The sequence below is a fragment of the Borostomias antarcticus genome, assembly GCF_949987555.1.
Source record: "Borostomias antarcticus genome assembly, chromosome: 13".
NCBI classification, from domain to species: domain Eukaryota; kingdom Metazoa; phylum Chordata; class Actinopteri; order Stomiiformes; family Stomiidae; genus Borostomias; species Borostomias antarcticus.
In genome coordinates this window covers 18,566,513-18,583,279 of record NC_140246.1, presented here as the reverse complement: position 1 = coordinate 18,583,279, position 16,767 = coordinate 18,566,513, and the positions used below count along the sequence as shown (strand labels likewise).

The window sequence follows — 16,767 nt, the reverse complement described above, 5'->3', positions numbered from 1 at the left end:
ACTATTACTACTACTACTACTAATACTATTACTGCTACTGCTACTGCTACTGCTACTACTACTGCTTTTCCTACTACTACTACTACAGTACTACTACTACTACTACTGTTACTATTACTACTACTTTTACTACTAATACTATTACCACTATTCCTACTACTACTGCTACTATTACTTCTACTTTGACTACTAATACTACTACTACCACTACTTCTACCTTACTGCTACTGCTGCTACTACTACTATTACTACTACTACTTTTACTACTAATACTACTACCAATATTACTACAACTACTGCTACTATTACTACTACTAATACTACTACCAATATTACTACAACTACTGCTCTATTACTACTACTAATACTACTACCACTATTACTACTACTACTGCTACTATTACTACTAATTTTACTACTAATATTACTACTACCACTACTGATACTACCCTAGCATGAGCCTGGGCTACTCATTGCTGCAGTTAGGATGACTTGTCAGTTCATTGCCAGACCTCATACAGAATAACAGCACGCAGCCGGAGGTCTATTACCCAGTGTGGGGTGGGTAGGAGGATCATGATGATCCTGATGTTTGACAGGCAGGTGTAGACACACCCGGGGCCCGTCTGGGCTGGGCTGAGCAGAGGGACAATCATCTGCATCTCTCAACATGTCTCAGTCCATTTACAGACCTCACAGCAGAGTCAGAGCTGGAAAGTGTTAGTCTCAACTGGCAGTGTCTCTTGGCTCACAGAGTCTCAATGTCCTCAGTCCGCCTGTCTGTCTCTCTGTCTGTGTGTCTGTCCACCTGTCTGTCTGTCTGTGTGCTAGGAATGCTGCCTGCTCCCTGCTCCAGAAACAGCTACAGGGGTATATATAGCTACTGCCTGTAAACCTAGCTACCTCAGAGATGGGGTTATGAGGGCTCTACCTCCAATGACTGACTGACTGACTGACTGACTGACTGACTGAAGGAATGGACCTCCTTCCTTCCTTCCTTCCTTCCTTCCTTCCTTCCTTCCTTCCTTCCTTCCTTCCTTCCTTCCTTCCTTCCTTCCTTCCTTCCTTCCTTCCTTCCTTCCTTCCTTCCTTCCTTCCTTCCTCCCTCCCTTTGTTTCTTTCTGACAAACTTCAATCCTACTACCTCTACATGCAACCAGCATATTATTGTCTACTACTACTACTACTCTCTCTCTTTCTCTCTCTCTCTCTCTCTCTCTCTCTCCTCTCCTTCCTTCGTCCCTCCTTCATCCTCTCCTCCCCTCCCCCAGGTCCTGGACAGAGAGCTTCCTGTCATGGAGCCTTACTTCCTCCAGAACCCCGAGCTGCTGAGAGGGGCGGAGCCTGGCCTGAGGGTGACCTGGCTAGGCCACGCCTCTGTCCTGCTGGAGATGGACGGGCTGGTCATCCTGACCGACCCCATGTTCAGCCAGAGGGCCTCTCCCCTGCAGTTTCTGGGGCCCAAGCGCTTCCGGGGGCCCCCCTGCACGGTGGACCAGCTCCCCAGGGTGGACGCCGTACTCATAAGCCACACCCACTACGACCACCTGGACGCGGGGTCGGTGGCGGCGCTGAATGGGCGCTTTGGCGGCGAGCTGCGGTGGTTCGTCCCCCTGGGCCTGATGGACTGGATGCAGAAGAGCGGCTGTGAGAACGTAATGGAGCTGGACTGGTGGGAGGAGAACTGCGTCCCGGGTCACGACCTCATCACCTTCGTGTTCACGCCGGCGCAGCACTGGTGCAAGCGCACGGCCACCGACCACAACAAGGTGCTGTGGGGCAGCTGGGCGGTCCTGGGGCCCGGGGGGCGCTTCTTCTTCGCCGGGGACACCGGCTACTGCTCCTCATTCCTGGAGATAGGCCGGCGCTTCGGACCCTTCGACCTGGCCGCCATCCCCATCGGAGCATACCTGCCCAGGTACAGGATCTGATATAGAGCAGTCTGGTATAGAGCATACCTGGTCTGATATAGAGCATACCTGGTCTGGTATAGAGCATACCTGGTCTGATATAGAGCAGTCTGGTATAGAGCATACCTGGTCTGATATAGAGCAGTCTGGTATAGAGCATACCTGGTCTGGTATAGAGCAGTCTGGTATAGAGCACACCTGGTCTGGTATAGAGCATACCTGGTATAGAGCATACCTGGTCTGATATAGAGCACACCTGGTCTGGTATAGAGCATACCTGGTATAGAGCACACCTGGTCTGGTATAGAGCACACCTGGTCTGATATAAAGCAGTCTGGTATAGAGAACACCTGGTCTGGTATAGAGCACACCTGGTCTGATATAAAGCAGTCTGGTATAGAGCACACCTGGTCTGGTATAGAGCACACCTGGTCTGGTATAGAGCCCACCTGGTCTGATATAAAGCAGTCTGGTATAGAGCACACCTGGTCTGGTATAGAGCACACCTGGTCTGATATAAAGCAGTCTGGTATAGAGAATACCTGGTCTGATATAAAGCAGTCCGGTATAGAGCATACCTGGTCTGGTATAGAGCACACCTGGTCTGATATAAAGCAGTCTGGTATAGAGCACATCTGGTCTGGTATAGAGCACACCTGGACTGATATAGAGCAGTCTGGTATAGAGCATACCTGGTCTGATATAGAGCAGTCTGGTATAGAGCACACCTGGTCTGGTATAGAGCACACCTGGACTGATATAGAGCAGTCTGGTATAGAGCATACCTGGTCTGATATACAGCAGTCTGGTATAGAGCACACCTGGTCTGATATAAAGCAGTCTGGTATAGAGCATACCTGGTCTGGTATAGAGCACACCTGGTCTGGTGTAGTGGTTATTGCCCTTTTTGACATTATAGCCACTGCCGCGGCAATAGTAGAGTAGATTTAACGCACCTTTGTTGATCCAAGCGTCGTTCGGATGTTGGTTGTTTTATAAAGAAAACTCAAAAAACTTCAAACTCAAAATATCCTACTTAAAACGCTGTAGGTCACTAAACAATGTTGAGCGTATACGTATGTGAAAACGTGTGTATGTTTGTGCAAACAAAAAAGGCTATTTTGGCTCCTACATTTCTGCCTAATTGTGGATGTGGTTAACGAAACAATTACTCAAATCTTAAAGGAGCCTAAACTTTAAGCTTCTTCCTTGAAGAATAAAAAATGTAAACAAAAATCGCTCTTTATACAGTATGAATGCTTCTTGTAGCAAGCATAGCTTACTGATGGGGGAAGTGGTTTGATAACTCTGGCCAACAACCAGGAGCTATGCGGGGCAGTGTCATCCACTACAAGCACAGCATCATCAGTAGCAAGGTTTCTCTTTGGGGTATTCCATTTCTGGCATTCCTGATGTATCCGTTTAGGAGCTTATAGCTTTATGGAAATATGACTATGACTTGGTATAACTTATGGTTATACCGCGGCTATCACAACTATGAAGGAAATGGATTGCTGTCTATAGAAAGACAAAACACTGTCTTTTTGAGCTACTGCCCTCGGGCAGGAGATACAGAACAATCAGAAACAAAACGAACCGGCTGAAACACAGTTTCTACCCCAAAGCAGTGACCACATTAAACTCTGAATAATGTGAAATAGGTAGAATACCCAGGATGTGTGATACTGTGAATGTTTTTTTTTTAATGTCCTTCAGATGTCTTATTTATTCTCTGGATGTCTTTTAAATTTTGCACTGCAGATGATGCACTTCAATTTTGTTGTTGTGGAAATGACAATGACAATAAAGAATCTAACTCTAACTCTAAAGCCAAGCTCTGCTGCTTCACAATGAGCTCAGAAACCTGGGTTTGTTTACTCAGGACATCAACCAGAGTTCTAGTTCTGTTCTGAAGACCAGCATCAGGCTGAGTGCTGTTTCCACTGGCAGACTCCATGCCACCCCTGATAGGTCTGGATGAGTGTTGTTGTTGTTGACTCTTGTTTCTGGCGCCACCTGAGCTAGTGTGGACAGGGCCAGATGGGAGGGAGAGGGTGTCGGTTCCTAGTGTAAAGGGGGTAAACTTGCCTATTGTTCTCTGTGGCCTTTGTTGTACATTATGATACGCATTCATAGCATCAGAAGGAGTCCTCCTACTGGCTTGAGATGAGGTTTCATGTGCCTCCAAAACCTTCATTTTTGCAGAGGCTTCAGCTGGGTCAGCTTCTACTTGCAATGCTTCCCTTCTTGCTTTGAGGGTTATTCCATGTTCCATGTTCAGTTGATGCTTCTTTTTCAGCATGTCTGCACAAACCAGTAGATCTGCTTGATCTGCTTCAGCCTGTACTCTTAACCTCCTGGTTGATGAAGCAGTGGACCCCTTTTGAGACCCGTGTTGTGATGCACTGTCTTCTGGTCTCACAGCATCAAGAAGCTGCTCAGGATCTTCAGTATCCTCATCCTGTTCATGGCCTCCAGAAGGCTCCTTGTCTACATGAATTACATCAAGACGCCCCTCATCAGAAACTGCAGTAGTACGTTCCTCAGAAGCAGCCAACTCCAATTTATTTTTCACAGCCTCAATGAATACCTTGAACCTTGTAACTTTAGGTGCAAACCAATCTGTTATGTCACATTCTTTTTCTTCTTCTGACATAAATTCGACAATATAGTTTTGAAACTGGGCAAACTCCTCCAGTGCATTATCAAGCTTATCAATTTTCTCTTCTAAGGTAACTCTGTCCGTTTGTAGGGCGTCACCATCCACCAAAGCCTGTATTTCATTTTGCCTGTGATCAGTGCGCTCAGTTTCCCTCTGCGGGAGCGCATCATTTTCAAAAGAGTAACCTCCTCCTCACCAACAATCGGCATCTCGTCTGTCTTTCCCATTGCCGACATGGTGACGACACAACACAATGACTGCAGTACTGTAGACTGTAGGCTACAATACAAAACTACTACAGCGTAATCGGTAGCGTTGGTCAACTTTAAGCACTGCGCTGCAGCGCTCCAAAACAAACACTCAACTTTCACTTTCGACCACAGCGGTTCCAATACAAATCACCCGCAATTCATCCAGCAGAAAATCAGCGAGAGAATTCCAAAACAATATGTTTCCTTTCCTGCCTCCCCATGTTCAGGTGAACCACACCCCAATCCCCATACCTATGGATGTGGCCCAACAATCAGCTCAGCACTCAACTCTGTCAGCTGTCAATCAAAATCAAAATCAAACTATCAGGAATATGGGAAGTCTTAGGGTTATGCTCAAGTAAACAAAAAAGGCTATTTTGGCTCCTACATCTGGTATAGAGCACACCTGGTCTGGTATACTGTAGAGCATACCTGTTCTGATATAGAGCACACCTGGACTGGTATAGAGCACACCTGGTCTAATATAGAGCACACCTGGTCTGATATAGGGCACACCTGGTCTGATATGGAGCATACCTGGTCTGATATAGAGCATATCTGGTCTGATATAGAGCATACCTGGTCTGGTATAGAGCATACCTGGTCTGATATAGAGCACACCTGGTCTAGTATAGAGCACACCTGGTCTGATATAGAGCACACCTGGTCTGATATAGAGCACACCTGGTCTGATATAGAGCACACCTGGTCTGATATAGAGCACACCTGGTCTGATATAGAGCACACCTGGTCTGGTATAGAGCACACCTGGTCTGATATAGAGCATACCTGGTCTGATATAGAGCATACCTGGTCGGATAATAGAGCATATCTGGTCTGATAATAGAGCATACCTGGTCTGATATAGAGCATACCTGGTCGGATAATAGAGCATATCTGGTCTGATAATAGAGCATACCTGGTCTGGTATAGAGCATACCTGGTCTGATATAGAGCATACCTGGTCGGATAATAGAGCATATCTGGTCTGATAATAGAGCATACCTGGTCTGATATAGAGCATACCTGGTCTGATAATAGAGCATACCTGGTCTGGTATAGAGCACACCTGCCCAGGTCTAGTGTAGTATAGTTTATTATGGATCCTCATTGGCAATTGCATAAGCATCGCTATTCTTCCTGGGATCCAGCACACATACTGAAGCAATAAACCACTCGAGGCCGTGTGTTATAGTGATTTTGTAACAGCTAGGGGGGGTTGTTAGGCACGACGCGAAGCGGAGTGGCTCAAACCCCCCTAGCTGTTATAAAACGGTTACTACAGCTATTAGTGTAAAATAAACACACAGCAATGTAAAATATTAACATTTATTCAAAACTAAGCATCATTCCCTCAATTCCACCGAGCAAAATAGTTCCCCTAACAAAAGGGTTGCCAAGCAACAACAACAACTACAATGCATTGGATCAAATGGGAGGCGCATTAATACTGAAAATGGAATGATATCCCAGGTGTGTGTTACAAAGTATTTTAACACGGCTTCCAGCCAATCAGAATCAAAAACCAGAACTAACCGTTGTATAAAATACAATCATACACAGCAACATACAAGAAAAACACAACAAACAGACGTAATAGCTCATCTGTAAATTAAGAATAAGCACATACTATAGGAAACCAAACAGCACCCACTCATTTTCAATCTCACTTTTCCAATCATCTGTCATTTATGTCATGTAGTGACCAAGCCTATAGCCATGCTAATAGTCAAATATTAAATTATTTACATCAAAATACGTTGTATTTGGTCAAAAATAATTCTCGCTATTACCTTTCCTAAAGATGGTAACAAAGTTATAGGACAGCTATTTGAGCCGGAAAATAGTGCAGCTGGATTCTTTCTCAGCGGAATGACTGTAGCTCTCTTTCACGCCTGAGGACAGATACATTTTTCAATTCTCAAATTAGCAATATGACAAACAGGAACAGCAATTCAATTGGCAGCAGTACTAAGAAATTTAACATCTAAATTGTCTACACCTGGTGGTCTGTCCTTACATTTATTAAGCAAACACTCAACAACTTTTGCTATTTTAAATGCACAGTTCTTATTATTCCTGATTGAGTTTTGAATGAGTGTTGTGGAGGAGGAACGAGGCCTGCTGTGAGAACAGGCCAGTCAGGGTTGTTGTTGTTGTTGTTGTTCGTCTGAGTCCCAGGATAATTAAAGTTGATAGAATTCCTTTTCTATTCTACCCTGAGCCATATTCTCTACTCTGCTCTGTTCTATCTCATTCTACCCCCCAACCCTCCCTCTACTACCCTACTCTCCCCTACTCTATTCCACCCTACCCCATTCTACCCTACTCTCCCCTACTCTATTCCACCCTACCCCATTCTACCCTACTCTCCCCTACTCTATTCCACCCTACCCCATTCTACCCTACTCTACCCTACTCTATTCCACCCTACCCCATTCTACCCTACTCTACCCTACTCTATTCCACCCTACCCCATTCTACCCCATTCTACCCTACACTACCCCCCCCCCCTCAGGGATGTGATGAAGGGTCAGCACGTGGACCCAGAGGAGGCAGTGCAGATCCACCAGGACGTCCAGGCCAGGTACTCGCTGGCCATTCACTGGGGGACCTTCGCCCTGGCCTACGAGGTGAGCCTGGACCAGCACAGCCTGGACCAGTACAGCCTAGACCAGCACAGCCTGGACCAGCACAGCCTAGACCAGCACAGCCTAGACCAGCACAGCCTAGACCAGTACAGCCTGGAACAGCACAGCCTGGACCAGCACAGCCTAGACCAGGACAGCCTGGACCAGCACAGTTTAGACCAGGGCAGTTTAGACCAGGACAGTCTGCCACACCACTAACTCTGGACCACATGGCTGACAGGGACACCAGGGGATAGGGGAGTAGACAGGAGCAGAGAGGAGGAGACAGGAGCAGAGAGGAGGAGACAGGAGGAGAGAGGAGGAGACAGGAGGAAACAGGAGCAGAGAGGAGGAGACAGGAGGAGAGAGGAGGAGACGGGAGCAGAGAGGAGTAGACACGAGGAGACAGGAGGAGAGAGGAGGAGACAGGAGCAGAGAGGAGGAGACAGGAGCAGGGAGGAGGAGACAGGAGGAGAGAGGAGGAGACAGGAGGAAACAGGAGCAGAGAGGAGGAGACAGGAGGAGAGAGGAGGAGACGGGAGCAGAGAGGAGTAGACACGAGGAGACAGGAGGAGAGAGGAGGAGACAGGAGCAGAGAGGAGGAGACAGGAGCAGAGAGGAGGAGACAGGAGGAGAGAGGAGGAGACAGGAGCAGAGAGGAGGAGACAGGAGCAGAGAGGAGGAGACAGGAGCAGAGAGGAGGAGACAGGAGGAGAGAGGAGGAGAGAGGAGGAGACAGGAGGAGAGAGGAGGAGACAGGTGGAGAGAGGAGGAGACAGGAGGAGACAGGAGCAGAGAGGAGGAGAGAGGAGGAGACAGGAGCAGAGAGGAGGAGAGAGGAGGAGACAGGAGGAGAGAGGAGGAGACAGGAGCAGAGAGGAGGAGACAGGAGGAGAGAGGAGGAGACAGGAGCAGAGAGGAGCAGAGAGGAGGAGAGAGGAGGAGACAGGAGGAGACAGGAGGAGAGAGGAGGAGACAGGAGGAGAGAGGAGGAGACAGGAGGAGACAGGAGCAGAGAGGAGGAGGAGACAGGAGGAGAGAAGAGGAGACAGGAGGAGACAGGAGCAGAGAGGAGGAGACAGGAGGAGAGAGGAAGAGACAGGAGGAGAGAGGAGGAGACAGGAGGAGAGAGGAGGAGACAGGTGGTGAGAGGAGGAGACAGGAGGAGACAGGAGCAGAGAGGAGCAGAGAGGAGCAGAGAGGAGGAGAGAGGAGGAGGGAGGAGGAGACAGGAGGAGAGAGGAGGAGACAGGAGCAGAGAGGAGGAGACAGGAGCAGAGAGGAGGAGACAGGAGGAGAGAGGAGGAGACAGGAGCAGAGAGGAGGAGACAGGAGCAGAGAGGAGGAGACAGGAGGAGACAGGAGGAGAGAGGAGGAGAGAGGAGGAGACAGGAGGAGAGAGGAGGAGACAGGTGGAGAGAGGAGGAGACAGGAGGAGACAGGAGCAGAGAGGAGGAGAGAGGAGGAGACAGGAGCAGAGAGGAGGAGAGAGGAGGAGACAGGAGGAGAGAGGAGGAGACAGGAGGAAACAGGAGCAGAGAGGAGGAGACAGGAGCAGAGAGGAGGAGACAGGAGGAGAGAGGAGGAGACAGGAGCAGAGAGGAGGAGACAGGAGGAGACAGGAGGAGAGAGGAGGAGACAGGAGGAGAGAGGAGGAGACAGGAGGAGACAGGAGCAGAGAGGAGGAGACAGGAGGAGAGAGGAGGAGACAGGAGGAGAGAGGAGGAGACAGGAGCAGAGAGGAGGAGAGAGGAGGCAGGGACCCAAGAGGAACCTGCTTATTTAGCATTGAGATGCACCCCAGGAGTGAGGTCAGGCTCATCTCTCTCTCTCTCTCTCTCTCTCTCTCTGTCTATATATCTCTCTTCCTCTTTCTCTCTCTCACACACTCACTCTCTCACACACACACACACACACACACACACACACACACACACACACACACACACACACACACACACACACACACACACACACACTAGCAGCAGGTACCTCCCATAGAGACAGAGGTTACAAGGTCACGGATGGTTTATTTGTCCTCCACACACAAAAGATCCCAGCGGTGTGATTGTCCAGGTCCAGGCCGGGCAGACCAGACCCACACAGCCCCACCAGCGCTTGATTTAGCCTGCCAGGAGGGCCAGAGGGGTGGGCTGCTCTGCTGTGCCCGGCCATCAGTGGGCAGAGAGGAGAGAGATTTCCAGGTCTGAAATAAACAGTGAGCAGAGTTACAGACAACATGAGGAATGGTTTTCACCCCTATCTTCTTCTTTCTCTCCCTTTATATGTTGTTTGTCTAGCAGTGAGTTCAAAGTTAATCTCTCTCTCCCTCTCTCTCTCTCTCCCTCTCTCTCCCTCTCTCTCTCTCTCTCTATATATATATATATATATATATATATATATATATATATATATATCTCAGCATTACCTGGAGCCTCCGGTCAGGTTGAGAGAGGCCCTGGAGAGGAAGGGGTTAAAGGTGGACAGCTTCTTCACGCTTCACCACGGAGAGTCCCGGGTCCTCGCCACCGCCCATCAAGTCTTTCAATGATGAAACCACTCCCTCCCTTTAAGCTGGACTCAGGAAGTGTGTGTGTGTGTGTGTGTGTGTGTGCGTGTGCGTGTGCGTGTGTGTGTGTGTGTGAGGACAGATCAACCCCCTGCTGTCCTGCTGCCATCAAACTCATAGTCATCGTAGGATGGGGGCGCTAGAGAGCAGTATGGAATGTGACATTGGCTCCAAACCTGGCTGGTCCATATTGACACCGTACTGCGTCCTGTCCTGTCCTGTCCTGTCCTGTCCTGTCCTGTCCTGTCCTGTCCTGTCCTGTCCTGTCCTGTCAGAGATGTCCTCCGCCTGCTGGGACTGGACCAGGTTCTACACTGACTCACACACACAGCTGGGACTGGACCAGGGTCTACACGGACTCACACACACACAGCTGGGACTGGACCAGTGTGTACACGGACTCACACACAGCTGGGACTGGACCAGGGTCTACACTGACTCACACACACACACACAGCTGGATCGGCCCCTTCTCATGGGTAATGTTGCTAGAATACTGTAACGAGATGAATCTCTGAATCACTGAATCGGATCTGAATGATTCTCTCCAAAATGAAAAAATTTGTAGTCAGAGCTGATTTGGAAGCGAGTGATTGGTCCCTTCTGCTGATGTGCTATTCTCGTATTTGCTGCAATCCGTCAGCAGTCCTGTAGAATTATAACAATGCTGAATGTAAAATGTTTTCTTATAATTAAGTGTACATTACTTGAATATTGCAATACAAATCTCTTATTTTCCACTTTGACTTTGTCCCAGAGCAAGCTAGCCCTTAACTAGAGGATTCCTTCATCTCACACTGGGCCCTTGGGTCCCAGGACCCAAGTTAGGAATGCTTGATCCTATTAGTTGGCATGGCAACTGTCAGCAGAGCACGAGTTTGTATCAAGCTGACACGACATTCTAGAATTCTCAAGAACACAGTATTGTGGTTCTGGAACATTGGAAGGGTCCTCTGTGTTCTGGGGTTCAGCTGGGAGGTCCAGGTCTGTGTGGAGGGAGCTGGATAATGATCCCAGCACCACGACACCACCTGAGTTAGCTTCACACCAGCACAACCCCCTGAGAGATATCTCCTACACGTACAACATACAAGAAAATAATCCACAGAGATGTAGGAAATGCAATTTAATTTTTTAATAACATCATTCCTCAGATAAAAATGCAATGTTACAGGAATATACATCAGAGATTAATTTAAAACTTGCTTTTCAAGGACCATACAGTCTAAATATATTTTTTCTTTTTTATTTACTGGTAGCGTGCGTTATAAGCAAGACCGACTCTGTCACCAAAGACAGACTGACAGTTACAATACAAACTGTACATTATGTACAAATCAACTTTGTTTGGTTTTTCTTTCACTTTTATTGAAAATAGGAGTAGAAAAACTGATTGAATATTCAGATTTATGTATTGTATTCTTTCCCTTTCTAAAGTCTAAAATGAAAGAACGAAACAAACGCAGGAAAAGAAAGGAAGTGGATTTTTCCATTAGAAAGTAAAGAAGAGAGAAATGGCCGTGTCCGTTAGTGAGGCTGAGAAGACACGGTAACCCAGGTAACCAGGAGGTCAGAGGTCAGGACCTCGCATGAAGGAACCCGGTTACAAAATGTCCGCCAGCCCTCCAAAGCTACCAGAAGCACAATATAACACTCTTATCTCATTGTTTTTGTCCATAAATAGTGCTGATATTAAATACTACATTTAACAGTAGCGCCACTACTAAATATTACAACAAATGGTTGGTCTTAATGTGAACTGAGAATAGCTCTTCAAAGAAATAAACGCAAGATAGACTTTTCCATAAAAGAGAAGTTTGATCCCTCCAACAGTTCCTCAGATTCTGTGAATGACCAATCAAATGTGATGATGGATTAGGATATTATGGATTAGGATATTGATGAAGACCAGTGTGGACCTGATATGGAGCCTATAGTTGACCTCCTCTCACTGTCACCTGATCAATAGGGGTGACATGGGGGTCACCACTCCAACAGGACATTGATTCAAATCAATCAATACTAATCAGTCGTTGAGCATCGCTGATTCTCTGAGATACATAAACTCACACCATTCATCAGCTCTGAGGATAATCAAACTTGATGAAAAAAACAATCCAATAATTCTTAATAAAGTGTGCACATATTGTATGGATAAGGTTACTGTACAATAATGACTATCAAAAATCTGTGTACAGTATGTTTGTGTTCCATGTAGAATACGGAACACTTGTATGGAATATCGTCATTCATGGTGCAACAATGTAGCTTACTCGACTACCAGGAAGAGGCAGAGAGATGGGGGTGGTGGGGGGGTGGGGGGGTTCAGTCAACCAATCAGTCCTGTCCTCTCTGTCTCAGGGGTCCATGTCAGACTCAGGGAGGTGTGCTCCAGGGGTGTGGGCCCTGCCTCTGCCTCCTCTGCTTAATAATCACAAGGTTGGTACCAATGATCAGAAACTAACAGTCTTTTAAATCAGAGGACCTCCTAGGCTTGTGAAGGTGCTACACTAATGTGTGTGTGTGTGTGTGTGTGTGTGATATCACCTATGATCATATATCTAGGTCATCTATGTCCATACTGACTAACCGCAGCAGCAAGAAGTGGATCCTGTTAGTCAAACTCTCATATAGAGGTCAAGGTCAAGACACTGCAGCATGCTGCTTCTATGTGACTAGAGAGCATGGCTGTGTTCCGAATCGCATACTACCCTACTATATAGTATGCCAAAACAGGATGTAGTATGTCCCCATACATAGTATGCCACATGCAGTATGGCAAAAATACCAGGATGTCCTACTACATCCTGTCGTATTTTGCATTATGCAAGCCAGCAGGCTTTTCTGGCTTTTCTGACCCACAATCCTGTGCGCAACGGAAATGTGTGTCACATGTGAGTCGTGACAGCTGTAGACGAATGTTGCGTTATGGACAGCGACGGATGTGGGCAAATTTCAAGGCGCAATGTTATGACAAGGTAGTATGTCCCAATTGGATGCCTACTGCTTGCAAAGTACGTACTTTCTAAGGGCAGCTGTAGTAGGTACTGGTAGTAAGAAGTAGAAGTATGCGATTCGGAACGCAGCCCATGCCCAACATTTAGATTCACCCCCACCGCCCCTGCTCCTCCCCCCTCCCCCAGCTCCTCCCCCCTCCTCCAGCCCCTCCCCCAGCCCCTCCAACACCCACTAAGACGCTGAGGCAACAAAGACACAAAAAGAAGTTTCCACTATGAGCTTGGCTTGCTAGCATGTGAGGGAAAACAAGGCAGTACGCAAACCTGAAGTGGAACCCTGCTGTCTGTCTGCTGGTACCACTCTGAGCCTGGTACCACTCTGAACCTGGTACGACTCTGAGCCTGGTACGACTCTGAGCCTGGTACCACTCTGAACCTGGTACGACTCTGCTCTGGTACCACTCTGAGCCTGGTACCACTCTGAGCCTGGTACCACTCTGAACCTGGTACCACTCTGAGCCTGGTACGACTCTGAGCCTGGTACCACTCTGAACCTGGTACGACTCTGCTCTGGTACCACTCTGAGCCTGGTACCACTCTGAACCTGGTACCACTCTGAGCCTGGTACCACTCTGAGCCTGGTACCACTCTGAACCTGGTACCACTCTGAACCTGGTACCACTCTGCTCTAGGCCCTATTCCTGGTTCACAGCAATAGTTGCTTTTTCCAAATCTAAATTCAAAGTTATTTACCCCCTTCATCATAAATACAACTTCTACTATGTGATAGAATAGATATATCTCTCCAAAAGGCCTCCATCGTCAGCACTGAGGTACACATGAAGGCTGTCAAACGACACAGAGAAGTGAAGTAAATGTTTAATCATCAGCCGACTGCATCTCGATTCACCCTAGCAAAAAAGGAAAATAAAGGCTATATTTAAAATAGTCGTCTTAAAATATTTCTGGCTAGATCAAAATGATCAACAATCCATTTACAAGAAAACTGAAAACATGAACTGATAGAAGTACAGTAGGACCCCACTCATCCGAACTTCAGAGATCCGAACCTTCCTGTCTACCGGACAGGCTTAAAAAACGTTTTTTTTTTTTTTTTTGCCTGCTAATCTGGTTACTGGTGGGATTATCATTACAGTACTGTATCCTACTGTGAATAAAAACAGAACTGTATGTAGACCTACATGTTGCCTGTAGCCTACTGTCACGTTTCATTTCTTACTTTAATGTCGAGCGCAAAACGCAAACGAGTCTGCTGCGCGAGAGCTGCATTCCTTGGTAGCCAGAAAGCGCGTCAGCAACCTGAGTCATTTTTCGTTCCCAGTTAATGGACTTCAGGAACACAGACGTGTTGTGAGCATGTAGATTAGCCTACTAGACCTACTGTATTTGTTAAATAATAGCCTACAGCCTATAGGCCACGTTAGCCTACATCGGTTGTTTTAGAGACTTTCTTTTAGGCTACAATAGCCAGACACGACAACTTGTCTGTCATTTCATTTATTTATTTGTTGATTATCATTTGCTCTAATTCAGACAAGATCACTTTTGTCAAATTTGAACATTTATTATACAAGCAGCATAATTATACAAGCGGCATAATACATGCATATGAATTTTGGCGGTGTGCTCTGTCCGGGGGGCATTCAACACCAGTCTGACTCAGTTCAACACCAGTCTGACTGACTCATCACCAGTCTGACTCTGACTCAACACCAGTCTGACTCTCACTCAGTTCAACACCAGTCTGACTCTGACTCATCACCAGTCTGACTCTGACTCAACACCAGTCTGACTGACTCAACACCAGTCTGACTGACTCAACACCAGTCTGACTCTGACTCAACACCAGTCTGACTCTCACTCAGTTCAACACCAGTCTGACTCTGACTCAGCTCAACACCAGTCTGACTCAGTTCAACACCAGTCTGACTCTGACTCAACACCAACCTGACTCTGACTCAGTTCAACACCAGTCTGACTCTGACTCAGTTCAACACCAGTCTGACTCTGACTCAGTTCAACACAAGTCTGACTCTGACTCAACACCAGCCTGACTCTGACTCAGTTCAACACCAGCCTGACTCTGACTCAGTTCAACACCAGTCTGACTCTGACTCAACACCAGTTTGACTCTGATTCAGTTCAACACCAGTCTGACTCTGACCCAGCTCAACACCAGTCTAAGTGTCTCAATTCAACACCAGTCCGACTGACTCAGTTCAATACCAGTCTGACTCTGACTCAGTTCAACACCAGTCGGTCTGACTCAGTTCAACACCAGTCTGACTCTGACTCAGTTCAACACCAGTCGGTCTGACTCAGTTCAACACCAGTCTGACTCTGACTCCCACAGGTCAGCTGACCTCAGAACCACCCAGCAGCCCTACCAGTGCTCTGGATTGTCAATGTGATAAAAACACTTTAAAATATATAATCTATAATTATCCTGTTAATCTAGCTATATATTGTGGGATTTACTTTCAAATTGGGATTCCAAACCATGCACAATAAAACTCCTTCGTTCCCGACCATGACGACCCTGTGAGAGGCTAATCAATCAATCAGACCAATCAACCAATTATTGAATCAATTATCTGGCCTTCTGTAACCCACATCCCTCTCTCCTCAAAAAGCCAGTCTTGGCAGTTACACTGAGGGTGAATGACCGGAGTGACATCACTGCCGTAGTGACATCATTGCCGTAAGGAACTGCACACTCAGGTCTAAATGTCTTCAAAACTATGACGAGGACTACGGCCGATCATCATCATCAGGTCGTCCACAGACGGGCCTCCCATCTCTCTCTCCAGTGACCCCGCTCCTCCACACACCTGGTCATCTCATCAGTGACCCCGCTCCTCCACACACCTGGTCATCTCATCAGTGACCCCGCTCCTCCACACACCTGGTCATCTCATCAGTGACCCCGCTCCTCCACACACCTGGTCATCTCATCAGTGACCCCGCTCCTCCACACACCTGGTCATCTCATCAGTGACCCCGCTCCTCCACACACCTGGTCATCTCATCAGTGGTCTCCACTCCCTTAATTATGTCCACTAATGTTTTAGTAGGACGTCCTCTTGACTTGCGTCTGTGCCATGGAGACGGCTCCCATGACACCATCTTGCTGGCCTGAAGCTCACGGTGTCTGTAGCAGTGCCCAGCCAGCCTCATTCTCCTTGCTGCTATCTTCCCACTCACCCTTGACCTCTCTCCGTACAGATCTTCAGTACTGACGTGTGCGTTATGACTTATGTCCAGTGCTGCACGTAGCATTCTGGTGTAGCATCCGTCCAGCGACCTATGCAGGGAGTGGCTCAGGGTCCAGCGACCTCTACAGGGAGTGGCTCAGGGTCCAGCGACCTCTACAGGGAGTGGCTCAGGGTCCAGCGACCTCTACAGGGAGTGGCTCAGGGTCCAGCGACCTCTACAGGGAGTGGCTCAGGGTCCAGCACTCACAGACATACAGGAAGACTCCTCCACGGTGGCGCTGGAGAAGTGGAGCTTGGTTTCCCGGGGGAGGTTGGATTTCCACACGTTGCTCACGCTGTTTAGAGCTCTGAGCGTGAGCGCCTTCCTCACTCTGAGGTCCTGCTCTGCTGAGTCGAACCCAGAGCCCAGGTGACCCGTCCTCAGCCTCTTCAGAGCAGGACCTTCAGCTGTCATCAGGGGGATGTCCTGGGGGGTTATAGGTGACCGCCCAAACGTCCACTAAACCTTTTTTGCATCCAGACCTGAGTGTGTGCTTCATGTGTTCTTCAGGG

The 16,767-nt window shown here is 47.8% G+C and overlaps 1 protein-coding gene across 1 annotated transcript in view; it reads left to right on the top strand.

The window, feature by feature from the left end:
• The window catches only part of napepld (N-acyl phosphatidylethanolamine phospholipase D), a gene marked incomplete at its 5' end in the record, with an annotated part of 21,325 nt that extends 10,645 nt beyond the window's left edge, over positions 1–10,680 (top strand). Inside the window, 3 exons of the mRNA XM_084448026.1 lie at positions 1,272–1,918; positions 7,342–7,456; positions 9,876–10,680. Of these exons, the coding sequence (XP_084304152.1) occupies positions 1,272–1,918; positions 7,342–7,456; positions 9,876–10,004 (891 nt within the window). The 3' untranslated portion in view covers positions 10,005–10,680. The remainder of the gene's footprint in view (positions 1–1,271; positions 1,919–7,341; positions 7,457–9,875) is intronic.
• Between the last annotated feature and the right edge of the window lie 6,087 nt (positions 10,681–16,767).